The following is a 25,622-nucleotide window of genomic DNA, read 5'->3' on the forward strand; positions in this document are numbered from 1 at the left end:
ACAGTGCAAACAATGTATCCATCTGTACATTTTATTTACTGGGTCCTTGAATTTAAAAATATGAGTACTTAAAATGTTACGCTATAAATAGCGTCATAGGAAGAATGCTGCAAAATTAATTTTAGATAAGCAGTGACAACTCCAAAAGTGTATACAGTCACAACACTACAAGCTCATCCAGTCTAAAGGTCTGGTTTTAAAGAAATTGACTATTATTTCGAGAATCAAAATAATAGGTTGCAGATCCCCACTTGTCTCAATGACCATAATAAAATATTTCCAGCAGACAGGCAAATGAGCCATCGGACCACAGTGTCTCCAGATAATGCAGCTGGGAAGTACATTTTGTTAGCTAAGCTATTAACATGTCCAGCAGGAACTCTGCTTGTTGAGGCAACACAGGCAATTTATCCAGAGCCAACCAGCTGGCAAAATTCAATGTGTTGATACCTCCTAGAGTCTTCAGCTCTCACACATATCAGATGTCATATGCTTAAGTCACTCTCCTTGATAGAACAGCAGCTATTTTGTTGCTTTGCTTAATTGGTAGTTTTGAGTTTTTTATTTGGTGCTCCAACAGAATCCTCAGAGTGTTCCAATTTCATTTTGGCTGGTGATCTGTTCCCCGTGACAGTCTGGGAAGCTTTGAACGCCTCTTTCAAGTGGCGCAATTCTCGTCTCTCCCGGCGCTCCTCCATCTCTCCAATCTCATCTGCAAACAAGGCCTTTAGAGGCGGGATCAATTTTGGAATGGCATCGAAATCCTCAATACGAACCTGACAAAGAAAACCAATAATATATAGCAAAAACTGTACAGAATCTGTATGAATCTACAGCCTTTAAATTTTCATAAATGAAGTGTTACGTGTGTAGCATGTACCTCAATACTGAACTCTTTTGTGTCAATAGACAAAGAAAAACCTGATGGACAACTGATCTAGTGCCCAATCAATTTTTCAAGCTCACTTACACATTTAAAATGTTTTGATTTCTAGGAAAATCCATCTCAGGATTCTAAAAACAGAATTCTTCCACTCTAACATGCCATCTTATCTGTCTTCTGTTGGAAAAGCTGACTGGGAACACAACATGAATTGACCAATAAGGTCACCTAAACTTCACCAGACTAATATCATACCTACAAAAAAGGTGACTTATTTCCTATCTTTTGTTTGTTCATTTGAAGTTCCTCTCTCTTTTTAATCCTATAATCAGAAAGATGGTGGTGTGTGCTATAATATTGTGTGTGTGTGTGTGTGTGTGTGTGTGTGTAAGGGGAACTCCTATGTGGCTATAACCTCAAAGCATAATCTAGAAAAGAGAATGGCAGCAGGCAAAACATCCTAAGAAACTAAAACACAGAAACAGACCTACTTTGATACTGTAGCCTTGGAGACTGCAGAATATTCAATTACACACAATTACAGCATAAAGAGATAAAATAAAAATCAACTAAAAATAACTATGATTTTAAAAATAAAGGAAGACTAAAAAGCTATATAAAAATTAAGTTACCACAGGCACATTAGTTTCAAAAACAATAGAAGCACTGTTGAGGAGTGGGCAGAGAGGCTGGGCTGGATTAGAAAAAGAGGCAGGACAAACATATAAAGGTTCCGTTGGAGAAATAGTAATAACAACCATTCAGATTAGAAAAATGATTTGGAAAAATAAGAATACCCAGGGATTTATCAAAATTTGAATCTTCCTATGCAATATACTCTCTCAATCCCAAATGCACATTTGTATCATTCTTTCCTCCGAAGTGCCTGAACATAGGCCAAAACTAAGGATGTCCAATGAGACTCTCAAGTAAATATCCTAAAGAATATCGATCTGGTTTACTAAAAAAAACCCCATATCATAGATTAAATTATCTGCTGGATCACTATCACTCCTACATAAACTAATTGTATTTGTGTTTGACATGTCTGCTCTAGGAGAAATACTAAAAAAACTTTGGGACCAAGCTACACAATGGATAGACGAAAATACATTCTGAAGAGGAACTGAGAGACTTGGACCAGTGACTTCCTATCAGACCTGATAGTCCAACTCAGGGGTGTCAAACTGCCGGCCCGTGGGCCAGATGCGTCACGATGAAACCGTGCCCACCCCATAGCCGGCAATGGAGGAAAAGGTCCGATACATCATGTGATGTCACGAGTTTGACATGTCTGGTCCAACTGGATAATGAGAAGACACTCCTCTCAGCTCACTAGATTAAGCCCAGCCCAGTGAAATTCCAATCTATTGGAAGTTCTTTAAAAGGGACTGCTAGATTAAATTATTTCAAATCAGAGTCATTCTAGAAGTACAATCATTCTCTTGTGAATGGGAAAACAAAGGAAAGCATCGCCAAATAATGTAGTTTGAGCTGCTTCAAAGAAAGAAATAAAAATTAATGCACAGAAGAATGAATATCTTGGAATCAGCAGTTGCAGACTAAGCAAGAAGGGAATGCTGACAAAAACAACAGAAACCATACATTTTTGTATAGTATTATGAGGTGTGAGTTGTGAATCCACTTCAGTAAGATAAGAGTCATCAATTTTGACATTTTGAGACACTGGGGAAAAGATCCCCCTATATAATTTTATTTAATTTAATCTATGATACTATTTTTTTAATAAACCAGATCAATATTTTAGGTTATTTAGAAAAAATATTCAATATCCAAAAGAAGCACATGAAAATATAGAACTCTCTTAGCCTAAGCTACAATTTTAACTGACCTGCATGTGATCAAATGCAATTCCAACCTTTTCAGTGAAATCTTCATCGAAAAGAGGAATTTTAGCATAGCGTTGACTGAAGTGATTGAGCATGATGAATTTTGCATTCATTCTCATTCCAACTTCAACAGCCTGTGAAGTAGTGCTATAGAAAGGAAACAAAAAGAAAACACAGTATGAAATAAAGACATCTTTCCAGAATCCTTCATAGCAACTTATGTTAAAAGGGAGGGAAAAGCAAATTGGAAGACTATGGGAGCAACATAAAAGTATTTATGGAGTATTCCAACTGCTGTTCTTTGTCAAAACAAATCAGCAAAGAGGCTTGCTTCAAAATGCCAAGCAATATATTTGACCCTAATAAAACTAGGTCATCTAGTCTTACCCCTATCAGAGTCCTGAAAATTATTAAAAATTTAAATTGCTGTCTCAATTTGTGTTTTTTTTCTTGGAATATCAAAATTAAACCTTTAAATATTGATAAAGGCAACATTTATTCCCTATATATAATTCAATGTTTAATGTCAAAATATAGATTCTTAGCATATTAATATAATGGGTGGAGATGTTTTTAAAATAACCTTACAACCTAAAAAGGGTTTAACCAAAATCAAGTCTAACTTAATTACAACAGGTAAATATGCAAGTAGTTAACATTTGCTCCAATCTTACTTAATTATTCAAGGAACAAAAAGTATATCTCTATATGCTTTCTGTTACAGTTTAGATTAAAAAAAATTAAAAATCTCCTTTATTTCATTTCACTCTTACATGAAAAAATGACGATGTCACCCTTTGGTAGAAATTCTTTACCTGTGTGTCTTCTCTATAGCTTCCTCTTCCATTCCATCCTCCAGGGTTGCTTCATGAATCAACAAAGAAGCATCTTTTCCTGTGAAAACCATATTTGTGACATTTGAAGAGCAGCATAAGAACATTTTCAAACACATGGTATGACCCAAGCTATACCCAGTAATGTTATAGTCAATGCATAGCTCACCCATGTCAACTAAAGCGGCACATGGCATAGTGTCACCAGAGTAGACCACTTTCCAACCAGATTTATGGACCATGGAACAACCAAAGGCATTCTTACAATGCCGGACTTCGCATGTCTGAAACTAAATGTCAGCACATTAGCACTTGGAATCTGTTTGTGCTTTTTCCTATCCCCGTCTATCCCATGCCTTTTTTACCTCTCTGAAGTCACATTTCTCCATAAGCAATTCAATATACATCTTTGCATTGGGTTTAAACACATCGGCGTTTTCCTTTAAAAACTGGGCAGGAATCATTCTGAAAAGAAAAAAAAGAGACCCACAATTATGGTAAAAGCATGTATGGTTTTGTTTTATGAAAGGACAAGAACTTTTCATATCAGCAAAACTACCTGCTATCAAAGGGGAAAGTATTATCTTCATAAGTGCATACCATCAGGACACTTGTTTCTCCTTTCAAATTCCTACGTTACTAGGTGTCAAATGTAATATTATTTTCTGCTCACATCAACCAATTGCATTAGAAGAACCTAATGGCTCACCCCATTATCTGCTTGTCCACATTCTCTCTGAATTTTATAAAGAATGAAATTAATCACAAGTCTTAACATGGATGTAAAATTGCTCTAAATTGGCTGAATCTTTTTAATTTAAAAATTGGACTACCCATAATAAACCCCTGGTGGAACTGTTACCAGCAAGGTTCTAATAAATATTTCATCAGCCAGGTCATTTTTCTGATCTAGATGAACAACGATTTAAAGAATATGCAATCAGTATTCTGCAGATGTTAAAAAATAACTGTCAAACTGAATCCAATCTATGTGAAATACCTCCTCTTCACAACAATTTAGGGTCCCAACAAAGAAATTCCTAGACGTTTACAAGATATTAAATTACTATATTAGATGAATTCATTCAGCCTGACCTCTAACGTCTTTAAACTCTTAACTAAACTGAGTATGAAAGTGCTGATACAACTATTGCCAGATTTAAATTAAGGAGACACAGAAGTTCAAATCTCCATTCTGACCTGAAAATCACTGGCCCTGTTTTCACAACTGGGCCAACTGGACCCTGTGAGCTGATTCCCATGGGACTAGATTTTATACAAAGCAGAATCGATCTAAACTAAGCTAATTCAATCCAGTAAAGTGTGTCCTGGGAACATCAAATCTATTTAACTGCCTCATTTGTATACCTACCGATATCTCCAAGAAAAAAAAAGCTGGAGAGACAGAACAGTTGGGGGGGGGGGACCAAGCCTTTTCCATTATAGAATTCATTGTCAAGGGCTGACAGCACAAAAAACAGGCTGCAGCACATTTTAAGCAGCACATATCTACTGCTGCTTGCTAGGTCAACGGGAGAAGAGCTAGTGCAGTTATGAAATTCTCCCTGACACCCAGGTTCATCAGACCATAGCACCTCCTGGAGAAAATGGGTTCCAAAATCATCAGCAGGGGGATCTAATTGGGTTAAAGGCCAAACTGGATTAAGGGTATTGTGGGAACAGGGCCAGGAATGCTCTTGAATTAGAAAGACTCTCTTGGAGTAATTTATGATATAGGGTTACAACAAGAATAGAAGTAGTAAATCACGCACACTGCTGTGAGTTGCTTTGATGAAGGGTGGAATATAAACTGATATAAAAAAGACAAGGTCTGCATGTGATGAGTAATGCTCATAGCTGTAGGTTTTGGAGCAACAGCAAGGTATGATCAGCGAAGTTTCGAGTGACTCATCTTTGGGTGTCATTTTAGTCAACAGTTAACTTATGATAAAGAAATATTACTGTAACATATTGCTACAAATATACTTCAAAGTACTGCATCTACTTACTTGGTGTGACCCAGGATCTCTTGACAATTATCATGATATTGATGCAGCCATGTCATAAGTATTGTGGGTGCAACTAATAACAGTGGATTGTGAGACTCACCCTGGGACACCTGAGCAAAAGTAAATAAATAAATCATGAGAGATCTTGCAAGAACCAGTAAACCATGAGGTAACAATGCAAAACAAGTCAAGAATTAATCCCTGTTTATTCTTCTGATACTTAAGTATTTTTAATGAAGGAGATCCTTTCTCAATGCCTGGGAAATATCAGCCTAAATTGTGTAGAACAGGCTTTGGTTCAACTGACATCTTCAGCCCTGGCAAGACTGACATATTTTGAACAGGGGCTATGTAAGACTGGACTCATGGCCCTTGCTCAAAGAGTAAGTAATAGCTGTGACTAGGGGAACCTTTGCACAAGTTAATTTTGTGTACCAATGATACCATTCATGAACCAAAGTCCTTGCTTATAATTTAGTAACCCTTCTTTGGATTACTGTAAAGCATTCTAAATGGGCTTGCCCTTGAAGAGCATTCATAAGCTGTAACTGGTCCAGAACACCACAGCATGAGCAGTCATATAATATTACTGTTCTGTGAATGCAGTGGCTCCCAGGAGGCTTCCAGATCCAATTCAAGGTACTGGTTTCCACCTATAAAGTGCTACATGGCATAGGACACCAGGTTATTTGCAGGACTACCTTCATTGTTTCTTTATCCCTTACTGTTTCTGCTCATCCCACCAAGAACAATAGGCAGACCATGTTTCAGGTCCCCCCATCAAGCAGTGCCGTGTTGCTTGGCCTAGGAGTCGTGCCTTCTCTGTGGCTGTGGAAGACTACCCTCGGAGATCGAGTTAGCTCCTGTATTGTTAGCCTTCATAAAGTCTCTGAAGACCAGGCTATTCTCTTGGGCATTAAGACCAGGCAGTTGGGACACCTCTATTGGTGATGTGGTATTTGTTTTGTGAATTACTGTTTAACCTGGGCATCATGAATGATGACTGTTATGATGGTTTTAATCTTTGTAAAGGTAATCCTTGACTTATGATTGGTCGCTTAACGGCTGTTCAAAGTTAACACCATAAAAAAGCTTATAATTCAGTCCAAAAGTTACAGCCTCTATAGCGCCCTACATTTATTCACTCTTATGACCAAACACAGGATGCTGGTCTTCCCCCTCTCCACCCATTCCCCCTGCACCAGGTTTCCAAAGAGCATTTTCCTCCCCCAATAGAATTTTCCTGGCCTTAGCCTGATGCCCACACACTCTTCCTCATATAACTTTCTGAAGAATTCCAAAGTCTTCCATAGCTCTGGAATGGGTCGCTTTGCTCCTTGGCCACATGGCACGATTCCAAAATCATACCACACAGCCGAATGACAAATCACTCCATTTGCAACGCTGTGCAATTTTGTTTGGAAGCAAAATGGAGTGCCTTGTCTCATGGCATAAGTGAGGGGAGCAAAATGATGGCCACTTCTGGGTCACCCACGCAAGCCAGGGAGAAACCAATCACAAGATAAACCGCTCCCTGTTTAAGGCAGAAAAACAGAGTGATTGGTCCCACAGCCACACAGCTTGAAGTAACAATGATGCCAGAATGCAATTCAGCCACTGGAAACATGGCGCCTGCTTCTAGAATCGTGCCATGCCTCCGAGGGACAAAGCAACCTGTCCTGCTTCTTGAACAGTCCGCGTACCCTTTCAGATACTTCGGGCCCTGGAGGTTTCCAAAATGCTTTGCAGACCACATTAGCAAAGCAGAACTGGTCGTTTTCTCCCTCGGCTGCAAGGTGCGATGCCAGAGGCTGAACTGCATTGTTAGCTATAAATATCACTGCCACTTCCAGAAGCACATGGCCACACAATGAGGCAATGCATCCCAGAGCTTTGGAAGGGTTTGGAGTTCTTCAAAAGGTAAGTGAGGAGGAGGAGGAGGAGATTTGGCCTGGTGAGGTGGGAATCAGGCCTAAGGCTTGGGAGAACCCAATGGGAGTGAGAAAAGGTCTGTGGGGACCCAAGGGGCAGGAAGCAATCTTGGGGATGGGGAGGTCTTGGGAGGACTGGGGCAGGCCAGACTGGGCCAGGCCTCCAAGGCCTCCTTCACCCTGAGGCACTTAATGCTCTACTTAATGATCATTTAACAATTGCATTGGGGAGAGCAGGAATGGATGGATCATTAAGCGAAACACTTAACGGCCACTGTGACATATGACACAATGGGCAGGCTTTATTATAGTCGTATCTCGAGATTCACTGCTGTGAGATGAGAAGCTATATAAATTGTATAAATTAATTATAAACTAATAATTTATACTTATATATTTATTATATTTTCTTATATATATTAATTATAAATTAATTAATTAATACTCACAAGTGCACGATGTCTCTGCACTAAGATATTTAATAAGCCCTAGAAGAAAGAAAGTTGGTGAAAGATTATTTCTTATATACTCATCTTTAAATATTTCTTCTTGAAGCGAATTGATTGTAGAAGGGCAAAAAATGTATATATAGATGGCCTTTCAATACACAGAAGACAACATAGTTTTATTTAATGCTAGAAAAAAAAAGCATTACCAGTAAGTTTTGAAATACTGTTCGTAGTGATGTTAACAAATTTAGCTTCACTGCTTAATCAATATTAACGTCATTTCAAAGTTGTTTGCAAGTGAGAAAATTAGCGACATAAATGGATTTTCTACAATTCGATAGAAATACTTAGAAGCAACAACCCACTGATTATATTCAATATACAGGTAGTCCTTGCTGAAAAAATCACTCCTTCAATAACCGTTCAAAGTTACAATGGTGTTGAATGAGGGGTACTTACAATGGGTCACCATAGTTATGGCCATCGCAGCATTCCCAGTCACATGATTGCAAGTTTAGCACTTGGCAACCAGATTGCAATTTAGTTATTTATTATTAAATTTATTTGCCACCTATCTCACCTCAGGGCAACTCAATTACAATGTTGCAGCATCCAGCAGTCACATGATCGCTATTTTCCACCTTCATCACCAGTTTTCTGCAAACAAGATCAATTCCAGCAAGCTGCCAGGTCATGTGACTGTGGGACACTGCAACCACTGGGATTTGCTTATGGGAACTACAACTGCTGCACTGCCACTGTAAGTCAGTTCAGTCACAGGATCTTGTGCTTTATAACTGTGTCACTTAGCAGTGGAATTGCTGGTGCCAATTACCGTCCTTAAGGGAGAACTACTGGTAACGAGAAGAATAAAATTCCAGTGCAATTATTATATACTACTCACTGTATGATGATCAGCATGTATATGTGAAATGAATACTGCTGCAATGTTGCATAATATTTTGTCAATTTCATCTCCATAGTGGCGGCAAAGTTGGCCAAAGGTTCCTTCCCCACAATCCAGAAGCACAGATTGAGTAGGACTAGAAAAGAGAATGTATATATTATCAATAGATATGAAAAAACCCTGCATTTACAGAAGCCATGACCCTGACATGCTACTCCTTCCCTCACAATGTTTCATGTAATAGTTTTAAGATAGTTGTTCTGCTGCATGTCTTTTCACCATCTGCATATGGTTAATGCAAAAGTATATTTAAAAATCCTAGTTTGCATTTATACTGTAGAACTGTATCCTAGGACAATCTAGACTCACCCCTGATTTTAATATGGAAGATTCTGACCTTTGCTTATTTGCTTTAATCTTAGCTCTCAAATGTATGGTTAAAATAACAAGCATTTCAACTTGATAAAGAAATCAGGAGTTAGCAATTCAATAAAGAAGACAACAGGTAGATTAACATCTACTGGTGAGATCAAGACAGAAATATTACAACGGACTCTTTCCTATATCCATTTCCTGTTGAATGTGACTGAAATCAGAATCAATAATGAAGGCAAATAATGCTGGAGAAGTTAGGTATTCCACTTTTATCCACTCATCTTCGAGTAACTGCCTATCTCTTTCCTCAAAACTGTAACCTACCTAATATTTACCAGGGTAGAGCTAACATTCCGTATTTTCATTGGTACCGCAGAGCCAGTTCCTAGGAACACAACTTCTGGATAGCAATCTTGGGTTTCTAGAAAATAAGAAAAAGGCAGTTAAATGCATGCAAACCAAAGATATGGATTGTTACTTAAAAATGAAATACTTGTGCTGAATAGGAAGCCCATAATATAAACATAAAAACTAAAGAGAAATTTCCTGAAAATAATTAACCAGTGGAATGGCTTGCCTCCAGAACTGGATATTTTTAAGAAGAGACTGGACAGCCATTTTTCCAGAATAGTATAAGTTCTCCTGACCAGAAGTCCTCCAAGGTCCCTTCTCACAGTTATTCTGAATTCTGTATTCTGTATTCTACTATAAGCATTCGCCAAGGCCAGCTTACAAATAAGCAGCTCTAAGTTTATAAGAAATTATTTTTTTATAATGTTCTAAAAAAATTCTTTCCCTCAGCTTGAAGTTACAAATAACCTGCATGCAAAGATGGGCAAAATGTGGGCAAAAAATTGTCTCAAAAAATGATCTAGTATATTGATTGCATCCTTCACTGTTGGATGTCTCTGAAAGAACGGTCTTTCAGAAATACCGTAAAAATTAGGCAGCTTTATAACAAAAAAAACCAAATAACCTTTGCATGGCCAGAACATAACACTTATTTCAGAAGACAGCGACCTCACCAGTAAGATCAACTTTTACAAATGATTAGAGAATGGGCGCCTTCAAAGCTGACCTGTTGTTCAACCATTGACTTTTAGAGATTATCAAACTGTCTTTTTTGTAAAAGTTTATATCTATTAAATGAATTTCTCAAACTGTATCAGAAATAACAAATGTATGCTTTTTCTCAAACTGTATCAGAAATAACAAATGTATGCTTTTTCCACAGTCAGCTGTTTGACCGGATATGTTGATGAATCCTGCAGATAGCTTATTGACCTGATGGTGCTGGTTTCGCTGACAAACTCTCGTGGCATGTCTGCACCGAATCCTGGAAGTCAGGGAGTTGCAAGGCTTCAGCTACATATTCAGCAGGATTATAATTAAAAAGAGCATCCCTAAAAAAACACAAGAGACAATGAGAAGCAATTAACAAGCATTTTATTTTCTAAGAACAAAGGTTATCTTATTATTCTTAACCATTCTGATACTTTTATCACAAAGAAAAACCTACCAACTTTGAGAAACATTTACTCAAGAGTGGCCAACCTACAGACTGCAAGAAATGCACACATTTTTGCTCTCCTACTTCCTTGCACATCACTGGCCAAATATTCCTGAGGTCAATTGGCTGGCTGGCCAGCCTATCTAGTTTCTTGTCTGTCTGTCTGTTGCATTTATATGGCCACCCAATTCAAACAAAGGTCACAGATCTCAACTACAAAAAAAATGCATCACCCGTAATTTATATATTTAATTCAAGATGCTATAAAAGGGAACAACTATTTGAAATGCAGTTGTGTTTTTAAATTGTTTGCCCACTTGCTCATACTTCCAAGTCCTATGTAACTTTCTAGACACAGAAGCCACTGTTCCCCACTCCCACTAAAAAGCAACTAAGCAACTAAGTTAACAAGTACTACTATGAGCAGAAAAGGTGCTTGGTGACTTCCATCTAAACCTACTACATGGTTTTTCTCTTCTCCTTTTATCATTCAAACTTAACAACAACATTACAACATGATTATCAATACCTAATTTTTCTTTTTAATCAGCAAGTAAGAAAGAGACTTTTAAGCAATGTCAGATTTTCTGGAACTGTTATTTATGCGATAAATTTCTGAGCATAGTTTCTTTTATACCATATTTGAATTGTTTAATAATGATAATTATTTATTAAACCTGTATGCCATCTGATTCTCAATAACTTTGGGTGGCTCCCTCTAACGTACAATATGCATTTGCCACTCATATAATATTAAGATCAACTTGATACATGTATTTTTGCACCATTATATGATTATTACAAATGGCATAACAGCGTCCAAAACATCCCATTCCATATTAGATATGAAATACAGCACCCTTTACGGATTGCTTTGAGCATTCTGGAAATGATTCCGACCAATCTGGTTATGCTCAAAATGGGGCACTCACGGTTCAGAAGAGGGCATCTGAAGTTCAAATATTTCGCTTCGGAATATTTTATGTATCCTTTTGCATTTTATTTAGTAAGCACAATTTAAAACAAGTACTACTCTGACATATTCTCCAAGGATATGAAGCAAAACAAGGAGATTAAAATATATTAATATTTTGCAAAAAGGTATTTCATTTTTTTAATATTAAAATAATGCCCAATTGATAAGGAAAAGGGTAGAAAGATAAAAAAATCTGCAGAAATTCTATGCTCGGTGTCAAGGAGGTAAGTCTTTGGACAAGACTGAATTCGTAATATGAAGGCAAACTGAAATGGCTACCAACTTCTGCCATTCTCTTTTGGGTCTCAGCTGGTATTTGAGGAGACATTCTCCTTGAGTCACAGGCACACTGAACTCAGCCTCTTCTTCCTGATGGGTAGACAGAAAAACATAAAAGCATACGCTACCAAACTGACTGAAACAGAGCATGTACCCTTCCAGCTGTTCCATATTTAACTACTATTATCTTCGTACCTTGTTTGGGTGGTGGTTTTTGAGCAATGGAAAGATCTTTGGATGTATGTAATTGAGCTGACTTTGAATTCTGTAGCTGTGAAGATGATGTATTGACTTGCAATTTTCGTTGAGTATCAAGTGTTGAGTATTTTCACCAAAGCTAGTGAATAAGAAAAATCAGGCGTATTTTAAAACTTGATATTCTAAATAGGGTAAGGAAATTCTATTTTACGTTGAGTTTTACCATTATTGTCCATACAAACAAAATAGAAGCTATTTACAGCTTAATGCCTTGACTCCTCCTTTCTGTTCTTCTACGTGCTTCTCATGAGAGCTTTAGTACAATCAGAGGTCAGGTATATTATGAGAGCAATCTGGCTGCAATGTCTAGTCAAACAGTTATATTGTCTGCACTCCCCTGTTGGATCTCTCCTTTTCGCCTGGACCCTATGTATACAAATGCAATATGCCTATCACTCATAACATGAAGATGGGACTTCCTCACCTTGTCTATCAATCTCCCATATAAGGAAGGTTTTAAAAATAGAACACAAGGTGTTCTACCACAGATGTTCAACCATAGTGATAGAACAATATCAGTAAAAAAGAGCAACTGAGAAAAAGCATAAAATGTTCTTGTCTGAGAAGCACCCAGAAGCTTTTATCAGGGTTAATTCACTGGATTTCCAATCACAGATTTGCCTGTGAAATACACTGAAAACAAATAAAGCCAAATGCTGATATATTGTCATGACAGTGAATAAGTCAGAAGCTCCCTATTTTACAGACAGATTCTCTTCTTTTAGATACAGACTTAACTTTTTCAGGACTCTGTCTATATTTGTAATATTATTCTAGTAATTAAGTATTATTGCAAATGTATGGGAAACACACTGTGTAAATGCCAGGACGTAAACAATGCTAATTATCATTCTAACAGTAAACAATTGGTGAGAATGAGTTAAATATAAATACAAGCATTATGTCAAAGTAAAGCAACAGGAAATCAGTTAATGCTAGTGAAATTCAGCACGCCACTATTCAAACCTCATTTATGCTAGATAATCTGAGCAGCAACTGAAACTATGGATAGAGATAGACACAAACCTTTCTAACCACTGCTTATACCGATTATCCTTCAGAACAGAGTCTGGAGTGATATGAACAACTAAAGCCACAGAATGTTCTGGATTCCCTTGCCGATACCTGCAACAAAAGATCTGATATAAAAACAGAAATTCTCAGGATGTCAATTCTGTATCTAGCATATACTGTGACCACATATCAGGATAGTTACTATCTCAATATCTACAGAATCCAAGCTCTAAGGCCTGGGCATATAGATTTCACTGACAAGTGAGCAGAATTCAGCAAGAGACCGCCACCTTATACCACAACATGCTTGTATAACTTTGATAGAGGAGAGTTCAGCATTGAACCAGGTGATCAAAAATTCAGTTCTGAGCTTAAAATACTGAATACTATAAATGAAGCTATCAAATATACAGTAGATAGTTTTGTGACTGCAAGAATACAAACTCATATTTGTACCGTATTTCTGCACTATTTTTTTACTCTACTGAATTTCAAACTACACGTACTCCTCGACGTACAACTACAACTGAGCTTCAAATTTCTGTTGCTGAGACAGTTAAGTGAGTTTTGCCCCATTTTATGACCTTTCTTGCCACAGTTGTTAAGTGAATCTGGCTTCCACTTTGACTTTGCTTGTCAGGTCGCAAAAGGTGATCACATGACCCCAGGGACACTGTGCCACCCTCATAAATATTAACCAGTTATATTTGAATTTTCACTGACTGACCATGGGGATGCTGCAATATATGTAAGTGTAAAAAATAGTCATTAAGTCACTTTTTTTCAGTGCTGTTGTAACTTTGAATGGTCATTAAACAAATGGTTGTAAGTCGAGGACTACCTGTATTTATGCACCCACTGAAAGAATCAATCCTATATGACGGAGGTCCCCAACCAATGGGCTGTGGCTCACTACCAGGCTGCGGCCTTTTGGTCACCGGGCCGCATGCATGACTGGCCAGTGTGCGCATGCGCGCGCTCAACTGCCCTTGCGCCGGCACTAACCTTAAAGGTGGCTGCCCTTCCCTTTCCCACTGGGCTGCTAACCCAGAAAGGTTGGGGACCCCTGCTATATGCAATACATATAATTTTCTCACCTACTAATATTTTGCCACATCTTACTGACCTAGGGTAAATGAGTTGTTTACATGGATTGAGGAATATAAAAACAGACTCATGTTTCCAAAAGACATGGTGACAAATAAAGATATGGCAAGAAAGTTGTTGTACAGTGATTCCTTAATACAAAATATGGAGACAGTTGAGCTTTTGCTTAATCATACCTTAGCAGTGTACTGTTCTCACAGACTGCATCTATAAAACCTTCATGAGGGCACTCCAATACAATGAATGCTATACTTGGCTCTGGGGGTGTACAAAGTTCTTCAGCCAAGATCTGTTAATAAGATACACAGGTCAATGCACACCACCAACACACATATTTTATTAAAGTCTATCACAATCCACATTTCAACAGGGAGAAGAACATTACTGGGTAACATTTCCCATAATGACCAAGAAGCAGGGATCACAAAACAGGAAGGGCGTTTTTTGTTTGTTTGTTTTTTGCTTTGTCAAACTGTTCCATCACGTTATATGAACTTTTGAGCCCGGAAAGCTGTTCCCCTCAACCCACAATGATGAACGGATCCAATGTAAAAGTTTTCCTTTGAATAAGTGAGGGAACTTCATGTGCTTTTTCACATTACACAAATCAATAGTTTTATGGACTCAATTCATTTAAATATTCCCACTGATTGAAGCAAAGGCCAAACAAGCATTTTAGGTTGTAATCTCTCTGCCCTAAATAATAAACTAAAAAAATTCAATGGTTACATTCATAAGACAGGGATGCCCAGCTAATTTCATATGCAAAAGGTCCTAAATAAAAGGACCCTTCAGAAATGTTCTACCTCTTTTCCTTCAAACACGATATTCTCTCCATTCTTCACAGCGGTTATTATGGGCGCAATGGCTGCATTGCCACTAAAAAAAAAAAAAAAGTTAACCAATCTCTGAAGACTGAAGACATTCTACATATAAACATACACTGGAATTCCATACTTACATAGGCAAGCCAAGTTCCTTTGCTTTTAAAACTAAGAAGGTTCCTTTCTTCGGATGGACCTATAGATAAATATAGGTTATTTCACCATGTATTCCTAGCAGTGTCTTCAGTCATCTCAAATGGTAACGTTGACATTATATCATAAAATTCACCTACTTACAACCCAACACTAACGTTAGAAATACTAAGAGAGGACAGAAAGGCATATTTGGCTTGGGATGAAATATCTTATTATATTTGGCAAACTAAGCAATACACACCATTTTTTTCCTTTTTACGACCCTTTAATTCTTTTGTTTTGGATGGAGTCGCAGCGACTAAGTGAAGCTGAGTGTTTACTGGCCAGGTGCCCTTCCTGATGCCTACATGGAGTTTGCAGCAGGTATTTTCTCTTTGTGCTTTGTTGCTGCCTAGGATCAAACTCTCAACCTTCCAAGTGGGAGCCGAGCGCCTTCAGCTCTAGATCATCCCACCAAGTATTGCTTCTTGGCCTTTTGGCTAAGATCAAGTGTAAGCAATACAGACATAAAAGTAATAAATCTTCTCATGAGGAAGTCAGGTCTAAGATCCTCAAAAGTTGCAATTATAAATACATATATTGGGGGGAAGTCTATAAACCTATAATATGCAATATGCACATTTAACTCCTACCATTTCTAGACAACTCTCAATTTATTTCCACAATCTATATGAGAAACATCCAAGCACATGCAACTCAGATGTAGTGAAATCCTAAAAATGCATACTTAAAGAGGATTGGAATCTTAGCATTTCTTTCACCCAGTTTTTCTAATAAGCAAAGCATCTGGATCGTATTTATTTCATATCAAGTGTTCCCTAGCTCAGAACTATTACAGCATGATATTGAATCTTTATACTATGACAGGTTCCCAAATAGTGACTGAGGTACCCTCTGTCAAGCTTGAAGTTTGCTTTGCTGGTGCAACAATTATTGCTTCTCAGCTTGCCAATGAGCTTGGAGGGAGGAGGGCAAATTGGAATGCAGACTTCAAAGATAAGAAAAGAAGACTGTGAGAAGCAAGGTCAATTGCCAGATGTCTGGCTCGACTAAGAGACAATTTCTCATAACAATATAATTATTTCTAATTGTTTCCATGGGAGGGGAAGTGCTTTCTTTTTACTAAAGGAGGTTTGGCCTGAGGCTTGCCAGAGCTGGTTTTGCTTTCAACTGTGCAGAAATGATGTGCTCAATAAAGTTTTACATTAAGAGATTGGAAAGTGTTTGCTTGGTTGGGTTCGTCAGTTGGAACCTTGACACCCTCAATGTGGAGAAAAGCTCTTACCTTACAAACATATGCAACAACAAGAGATGGGTCTCTTTCAAGTATGTGTCTCTTGCTGCCTTAAAACAAAATCCACAACAGACAGATAAGTCCTGTGTTTCAAAATCAAAATATACGTAAAATTTAAAATGTCTGTTTTTTTACCAAAAGCAACAACACAGCATCACTCTATAGAGACATACTTTATACATTTGAGCAGACATGGCAACTATATATACAGACTTAATAATTTTATTTCACCCCTGAGAAAATCTAAGGTTCCTGGCTTTCTAGCCTATTTTTTTTAAAGCGTTGGGGAAGGGGATAATGCTGGGGGAGAGGGGGGGTTAATACTGTCGCCCCAGAACAATACCATAGGCCAGAAGAGTAGAGACACCTTCAATAGTATTTAAGTATTTTGTGTAAACCAGCTTGGGCATTATAGACCCCAAAACATCAAAATGAAAATTAACTTTAAAATATTGATGAGACAAAACATTAATAAAACTTAAAAATATCTTTAAAATATTAAGTCATTGTTAAGACATACATTCCTAAATTATCCAGCTTCGGTAGTAATCTCTTTTGTGAAATATGGATGGACAGATTTTTAAACTTCATGCTGCAATTTAAATTATAATGGCTTATCTGGCAAATTTCCTCTCCCCCACCACGAAAACCTCTTGGTGGGTCCCATTTCATTAACAAAGATCAAGGCTTCCTCACCTATTTTATCAGGTGACTGTTTATTCCTGTCAGAGGGAGATTCTGGCCTTGCAATATGTTCTTGATCATCCTCGTCTATTGGCGATTTAGAGTCGGGGTGTATCCTTTGGTCACAGTCGGCTTTTTTGAGGCAAATGGTGGAAAGAGAAAAGAGGCAAGGATAAGGTTAGAATATGCACAACTCTTTGTTTTGCAGACACTGAATACATTCATATATTGTACAGAACTGCACTTCGCTGATTTGGCCACAATTGCCTCTATTGACACAGCACATCCAAAAATGAGCCAAAAACATACAGACTGTTTTATGGCTTTGTGTGATATATAAGAAAATAAGAAAACCTCAAACTTAACTATTTTCATAGCCTGTTAAGAACATTTTTACACAGAATTCTCAGTGAGCATCTTAATAGCTACTGGAAAATATTATAAACAACCTTATTATTGTCAATGTATTGATAATTTGAAAATATTAGGGTTTTCATTTATCCCAATCACCACCCATTTATATGTGATTATAAAAAACTGGAAGTGATCGCAGTGTAGTGCAGCAGCTCCATCTGACACACAGTACTTGGGACTCAAGAAAGTTAATATGTTATCTGTAAATTTTGAGTTCAGTTAATGAGATATTACCCAGATATTCAACTGAACCCTGGCAAGGCTAAATGGCTTTGGATACTGGGATCTTCTGAATCCAGAGAGTTACCAACTTTGTGCTGGATGTGATTGAACCATCCCAAACAGATCTGGTGCACAATATGGGAGTTCTTCTGGACTCACAACTCCTGCTCAAAAAGAAGGTAGCTGTTGTGGCCAGGAGGGCCTTTGCACAGTTTCATATTGTGTGCCAGTTGCCCCCATTCCTGAATCAAGAGACTCTAACTTCAATAATTCATACCCTAGACACCTTCCAAATGGATTACTGTTAACATACTACATGGGGCTACTCTTGAAGACCATCCAGAAGCTTCAGCTGATGCAAAATGCTGTGATGCGAGTAGTTATGTGTGCTTCAAGAACAGTATATTTTACTCCTCTGCTTGAAAGCAGCATTGGTTGCCAGGATGATTTCGGGTCCAGCTCAAGGTGCCAGTTATGATTTTAAAGCCCTCCATGGCATGGGGCCAGATTATTTGAGGGACTACTTCTCCCCAATTACATGCACCTATCCCATCAGGTCTGGCAGAAGGGAAATGCTGCAGGTCCCATTGGCCCAGGACCTTCATTTGGCAAGACCCAGAAAGACAGCTTTTCCTGCAATGGCACCCACCCCCTGGAACAACATTCCCTTGAGGTGAGATTTGCCCCGTCTCTGCTGGTTTTCTGAAAGACCCTTAAAACTTGGATGTGCCATTGGATGTGCCATTGGAAGTGTGCAGCCCCTTGAATGGTTGCATTGTGTATAAGTTTATACTGTAGTTTCCTTTTTTTGTTATTGTGGTGTTTTTAACTGTAGCGTTTAAGCATTTTAGTTGATTTTAATGATTAAGTGTTGTGATTTAATTGTGTACGCTGCCCAGAATCACATGTAAGTTGAGATGAGCAGCCACCTAAGTTCAATCAATCAATATTGATTTTAGTGTATACTGTACTCCAGTATAAAAACCACCAGCCACCAGAAAAAGAAAGTTATGAGACAACAGAGCAAACTTATGGTGCAGCAAAATTTTCTACAACTAGGGCAGGTTCTCTGTCTCATAATCAACCACAGGTTCCTCTATTGTTACATCCCAATTTTTCAGAATCAGAAGTTACAGAATTGTTATGATGCTTAGATCTCTATAGCACAGATTTTACTGTGTTCTACCCACCCCCTATTTAAAATTAGGATACCTTACTCACCTACCAGAGGGACCTGCTGTACTATCATTGTTTCATCCTCATAGTCTGGAGCCAAAAAAGACTGCACAACTAGTAACAACACAGATGGAAAATGAATGTTAAGTTATTCGAGCTACAGTTTAAAATTCTTATGCTTCAAGCTTTAAGATGGCTTTGCTAGATGCATTTTAAAGAAAAGATGGTAGCCAATAACCTTAAAAGCTGGTGGCACAGCATGGAATCAAGAAAAACAAGCAAAGATGTACAGCAATTCTCTTTTCTTGATCAGTCTGCCATAGAACCAGTATGCAAAACAGCACACCTCCGGCAACTGCGAACCTGAAATACAATTTGAAAGATAGCACTTACCTATCTCCATTCCTTTCATTGAACCAGAAAATACTCTGATTGCTTCTAAATATTTTTGCTGAAATACATATAATAAAAAGAACGACAACTATTATTTCCTAGCAAATTAGTAAAACACTGATTACTCTCACATATTATGAGGCTCACCTAATAGGATAAAACTCTTTTTACATTTTACTCCATTTTTAAGCATTCAAAATGCTTCATACAAGTGATCTCATTATTATTCTTTCAACAATCCTATAATATGTTATGGCACGCGAGGATAGGGTAGAGAGAGGAGGAATAGGCTGTCTAACTCTAAAGCAATCTATTTAGTTCACTGTAGCTGAGACTCAAATCTAGGAAATCCCAATTCTTAACTATTACACTACATCAGGTCAGAACAATGGATCTTATTTTGCCCCCCCCCCCCAAATGCCAATATGAAGCAGCCTTAGACAGTAATAAAAAGTATTTTAAACAAAGTATGCTCATCACATATAAGCTATACTTTTATGGAAGAAAGTAATGTTTCTGAAAGTAAGGAATAACTATTATGTCCCCGAATCTGCATTTCTCTAGCAATTTATATAGCACAGAATGCAACATTCTAATTCCCAGATTAAAAATACACTGAGATTATTCTGCAGGCTAGATTGTAATGAACTGTCTTGTATAACTTATAGGTGTGAACAGTTCAGAAGCTGAACGTCAATCACAGAAATCTAAGTCCAGAACAAATAGCAGCTATATTAACTATGGCTATGATGAATGATTTCAAAATAGACTTCAGACTTTAAGCGAGAGGACTATCTTTCCACTCTTAATTAAAGTATTTCATTAGAATTCTGTAGAAACTAAAAAAATGTGAATGTCTTAAGAACCCAATCAACGCACTGCCCTATATTACATACTTAATTCTATGCTATTATTCTTAAAAGATAACTGAATAGGTAATCACTGCAAAAAAGAAGAAGAGCACAACACAACTCACCAGTTGTGGTGGTCCAGAAAGAATACATTTGGGAACTCTTGTTTCTTTTAAGGTAAGAAGCATTCCTAGATGAAAGGATAAAGAGTGTGAAGGTTACAATTGTCTTTAGATAAAATTGCAGAGAACTTTTGAAAAAAAGATTACTGCTGCAGCAACACAGAAAGAAAAAGATTATGGTTGACTATATCATTTAGTGGCAACAAACCCTGCAGTTCCAACTGCCATCATTAATTGAATCCCATGGTTGTTAGATGAGCCAACCTTTGGTTGGCTTCACACAACCAAAGCCAGTGGAGAAGCCAGCAGGAAGTTTAAATCCCAATCCTACAGAGTGGTAAGTGGCTGCTGCCAGGTAAGGGAGAAAGCAAGGGGAAGCATAGAGGAGGATGCACAAAGGTGAAGGTGAGGGGGTGCATGAGAGGCACTGTAGTTTGGAGAAGGTCAGAGAGGATGTACAAGACACATTGATCAGGGAGAGTGTGCAGGGGTGCATAAGAGACTGGTAGAAATTGCCCAGGCAGGGGAGACTTACCCCAGTGACTCAAAACCTTCCCCGCTGCTTCCCCATTGACTTTCTGGAAGCAGCCTGGGAAGGTTGAAAATAGCAATCATGTGATCACAAGGTGCTTGGCAACTGTTTATAAGCGTGAATGGATTGCCAAGCACCCAGATCATGATCATATGATCTTTGGAGAGCTGAGAGGGTTGGAATTTCAAAGACTAGTCTAACCACCATTGGCTCACACCATCTTAACTTTGAATGGTTGCTGACCAAATGGCTGCAAGGTGAGGACTACCGGTAGTTTACACTAGTTTATATTGATAAACAAGACGTATGGTTCATAGATATCAAAGTAACAATTATATTTAAATGTGACTCCCCTGGAGTTTAGATTGATCCCAACTTTAATGGCCTTCAGGAATATCTCCTTTTGAATTAACAAAAGCAAAAATCACCAATTTTTAATTATTTTCTGCAAAATGCCCATAAAGCAGACATGTCAAACACAAGGCCCGGGGGCCGGATGCAGCCCACGAAGTGGTTTCGTGTGGCCCGCAAAGCCATCCTGGAAACAGTGAGGGAACGGCCCCCTCTGCCTTGGCCCTGGCCCAGGCCAGCCGGGAGCCAATGTACAATTTTGTGGTGGCCATCTATGCTGAAACGCATTCAGTCTTAGCTCCACAAGACTGTCTGGAAACAGCGAGGAACCAGCAGCATCCTTGAAGAAGTGGGGCTGGGCTTGGTGCTGCGGGTGCTCGAGGGCCAGGCTGGGCATTTGACCTCTGCTGCCCAGGGCTCCGAGCAGCCCGCACCACCATCCAGCCCCCCCCCCCCCGCATGGCCTGAGAGGAACAGTGAGGCTCCTCCAGTGGACCATGTCTTGGCACTTGCCCTGGTCCCACCCCTTTCTGCCAGAGAGCCTCAGATCTGTCCCACTCCTGCCCAGGCCCCCACAGGCACCCTTGACCCGAATGATGTAGAGCTGGCCACGCCCACCCAGTAGGCCACACCCACTCCATCCACGCCCACCCAGTAGGCCGCACCCACCCTGGCCACACCCACCCGGCCCCGAGGGCAACCGCAATGCTGATGCGGCCCTCAATGAAATTGAGTTTGACACCTCTGCCATAAAGGATTTTCAATTTTTTATTAAAGTACTTATTATTTTACACCTGTTCAAACAAATCTATTTTGTATTTTTTCCTTATAGGCAACCCTCTGGTAGACATTTCTTCAGATAAAATTAACTGGTGTTGAAGTACTGTTGTATAACTTGATCTCTTCTCATCTATCTTTTCTCACTGATGCATTCTCCAAATCTACTGAGATTATAAATTCAACCTATTTATATATTTTTATTTAATTAGAACATTCAAAGCAGCATGATTTGGAATACAGAATATATTTATTTACTGTACTCACCAGACAAGCCACCAACATTTGCCCAATTCATTCTAGTGAGGAAGATATTGTCTAAATGAGCCACTTTTAACCTGCAATAAAGGCAAAGCTTTTAATGGAATTTACTAAACTAATATTTCTACATGCTTTTGTCCATAAGCACATCCAATATCATCCTCAATGCCTCGTTCACTCACTGATTCACTCATTAATTCATTCAATTTATAAGCCTCTTCAACTGTCCAAGCAACTTTAGGTGATACATTAAAACAATAAAACAAATAATGCAAAGGGCAAAACATCTGATGCATAATTATAAAGAATGAACTTTATATGCCCCTTTGCTCCCTGACAACAAAAGTTAATCCTATGTGCTTTCTGAATTAAAGCATCAACTGGGGCATTTTCTTTTCTTCCACACATTGAAACTGGCCAGCACAGCTTCTTTCTTCTCAGAGCACTGGCTATAATTCACAACAGCATTACTGGGATTTAAAAACAAAAGCTGTGGGTAGTACCTGAGACCATCTAATATTTCAAGGTGTCATTCCTATTTTCTCTTCTATTTTGATCCCAGTTAACCACCACACCTTTGAGGCACTCCACTTTGTTGCCTCTGGTTCTTTTCCCCATTCCACCCATGATTTAAAGATATTTAACACACCTCAATAGTTTTACTGTATTTTTGGTTCACTTACTTGTGTTCTTGCATAAGGCGCTGTATTCCTTCTCCACAATTAAAAAGATATCTGAAATGGAAGAATAATTCAAATTATGATAACCCTATCTCTAATAGCCCAATGACAGCTTCCGAAACCACTAAAACCCAGTTGGCACAGATTCAACAAAAATGGAAAGGAGCTGCTTTATCTTATAAATCCAAAGAAGAGAAAATTCTTTTGTGCCATTTTGGGCTAGCGTAAATTTCTTCCTGTATTAGGGACATGTTCAGGGCTGTTAAAATGTTGAGAAGTCTCAACCATATACTAACTTCTACTGCTCTTGAACTGAGCAAACAATTAAAAATGTTAAAAGGGAAGTGTACCGTAGGATAGTTATGTTTGATTTTTCTCTGCAATATTCACTTTTTTAGAAGATCCCTATCTAGTAATCATGGGATTATCATTCAAATGAACAAAGACTTAATTAGAAGTGACACTAAATACATATTGGTGAAAAGATACTTAAAATTGCTCTACATTTAGGGAGGGAAAGTGCACTTGGTAAAGAAAAAATAAATAAAACGTAAATAGCTCTCTCTTATTTTGAATTCTTCTCTTCAAAACATGTTGGAGAAAAAAGAAGCAAGCACTGGCAGTTCTGTTAAAGTTGGCAGGTTCTGGAAGCAGATAAAGAGAGTGAACAAGGAAGAATAATTAGGAGCTGCTCCTATCCATTCTCCTCTTTACCAGTTCAGGAACCAAAGCAAGGAATACTGCCTACACTAGAAAGAAAGCATCAGTGTATGGCTTCCTGGAGTATTTTCTTCTGTGTTTAAGCAGCACAGATATAAACCTAGTTACCAAAGAAGCAGCCATTTCATCCTCTCTGAATGAACATATGGTGACAACTGGAGCAAACTAGTCCAGTCATCAAATCATTCAAAGGAAAGATAAGCAATTATGTTTATCCTTCAAAAAATCAGCCAATCTGTACTCATTCTCTTTGGCTGGTTAAGGTCAAATCCTCCAATCGCATCATCCAATGGCAGATTTATAGAGAAAGAGTACAAGTACTTGAAGAAGCAACTACCCTCATTCAACTACTCCTATTATCAGATTAATATCTACTTTTTATTTATTTTTTTTACAACTCACAGCAGTATACATAATGCTTCTGCCTCCCATTTTCCCCCACAACAACAAAAAAGACCCTAAGATTGGTTGGGCTAAGGAGGAATAACTGGCCCAAAGTCATCCAGCTGGCTTTTATACATAAGTGAAAATCAGAATCCACAGCCTCCTACTTTCTAGTTCAGGAACTTTATCATTACATCAAACTGGCTCTACCTGAACAGAAAAATGAGAGCAATTAAGAGAAAACCCCAACAGCTTCTGTAACAGCTTTAATTCTCTTCCACTAGGAAATACGGATGTCTGAGTGTTAGAAAAAGTGCTAAGTAAGGTGAGATGTCTTTTCTCTATGTACAGTCCTACATGCTAACTCACTTTTGGGGAGGCTTTCTGGGGATGGGGGGAAAGGGAAACTATGTCTGCTCTTCACTAATTGATGGTATCACCTTCCCCACAATGGCATTATAAAGTAAGTTTTTCAAAGATATATTTAATATCAACCGCGCTTGATTGCTTGAGCTTTCTTTCATCATGTAAAGGAGGCTAGTCGCACACGCACACACATACACAAGGATATGCTTCCTAGAAAGCATTCAGAGATAAGAGGTAATTAGTTCTGCAGATTACAGGTAATCCTCGATGATTTACGACAATTGAGCCCAAAATTTCTGTTGCTAAGTGAGATAGTTGTTAAGTATGCTTTGCTCTATTTTACGACCTTTCTTGCCAGTTGTTAAGTGAATCACTGCGGTTGTTAAGTGATTCTTGCTTCCCCATTGAGTTTGCTTGTCAGAAGGTTGCAAAAGTTGATCACGTAACTCTGGGACACTGCAACTGTCATAAATATGAACCAGCAGCCAAACATCTGAATTTTGATCACGTGACCATGGGGCCGCTGGACCGGTTGTGAAAAACGGTCACAAGTCACTTTTTCCACTGCCGTTGTAACTTCGAGCAGTCACTACATGAACTGTTGTCAAGCCGAGGACTTCCTGTACTACACCAACGTAAGAGAAGGGAGGCCGATGTAGTACTGCGGTGAACTGAACGGAGGAAAGAAAGACTCATGCGACGCCTCTCGCACGTGTCTCACCGGAACTGGGAAGGCAGTGCAAACATCAGGCGGAGACTCACCGGTTGTACTCGGAGAAGACGTAGACCGCCGCCCCCATGTCTCGCGATCCTCCTGCCGCCACTTGCACATAAACGGTGTTGGGGCCTTTGTCGATGGCCCCGTGGCGTTTCTCCCGCGCGCGAAGATGCCGCAGCGGGTCCTTCGGGGGACGCTGAAGACGGGCTCCCCCTCCAGACATGGCTCTGATCGTCGCCCCCAGCAGATGCTTCCACATGTAGCTGAGAGAAGGGCGCCGCATCCAGCCCAGACACCGGCAGGCACGCGCTTGCTC

The 25,622-nt window shown here is 38.7% G+C and overlaps 1 protein-coding gene across 1 annotated transcript; it reads right to left on the minus strand.

The window, feature by feature from the left end:
* ELAC2 (elaC ribonuclease Z 2) lies at positions 1–25,622 on the minus strand. The gene is made up of 24 exons (XM_015822773.1): positions 25,351–25,622; positions 23,122–23,172; positions 22,445–22,515; positions 20,521–20,585; positions 19,545–19,602; positions 19,197–19,265; positions 17,352–17,471; positions 16,647–16,705; positions 15,343–15,401; positions 15,188–15,260; positions 14,558–14,670; positions 13,287–13,385; positions 12,198–12,339; positions 12,007–12,092; positions 10,522–10,640; positions 9,562–9,658; positions 8,860–8,998; positions 7,956–7,994; positions 5,576–5,685; positions 3,932–4,031; positions 3,736–3,856; positions 3,549–3,627; positions 2,736–2,880; positions 1–776 (listed from the first exon to the last, which is right to left on the minus strand). The coding sequence occupies exons 1-24, from the start codon at positions 25,587–25,589 to the stop codon at positions 540–542; spliced, it is 2,490 nt and encodes an 829-aa protein (XP_015678259.1). The 5' UTR covers positions 25,590–25,622; the 3' UTR covers positions 1–539.

Source organism: Protobothrops mucrosquamatus, unplaced genomic scaffold (assembly GCF_001527695.2).
Source record: "Protobothrops mucrosquamatus isolate PMUCROS unplaced genomic scaffold, P.Mucros_1.0 scaffold1675, whole genome shotgun sequence".
NCBI classification, from domain to species: Eukaryota; Metazoa; Chordata; class Lepidosauria; order Squamata; family Viperidae; genus Protobothrops; species Protobothrops mucrosquamatus.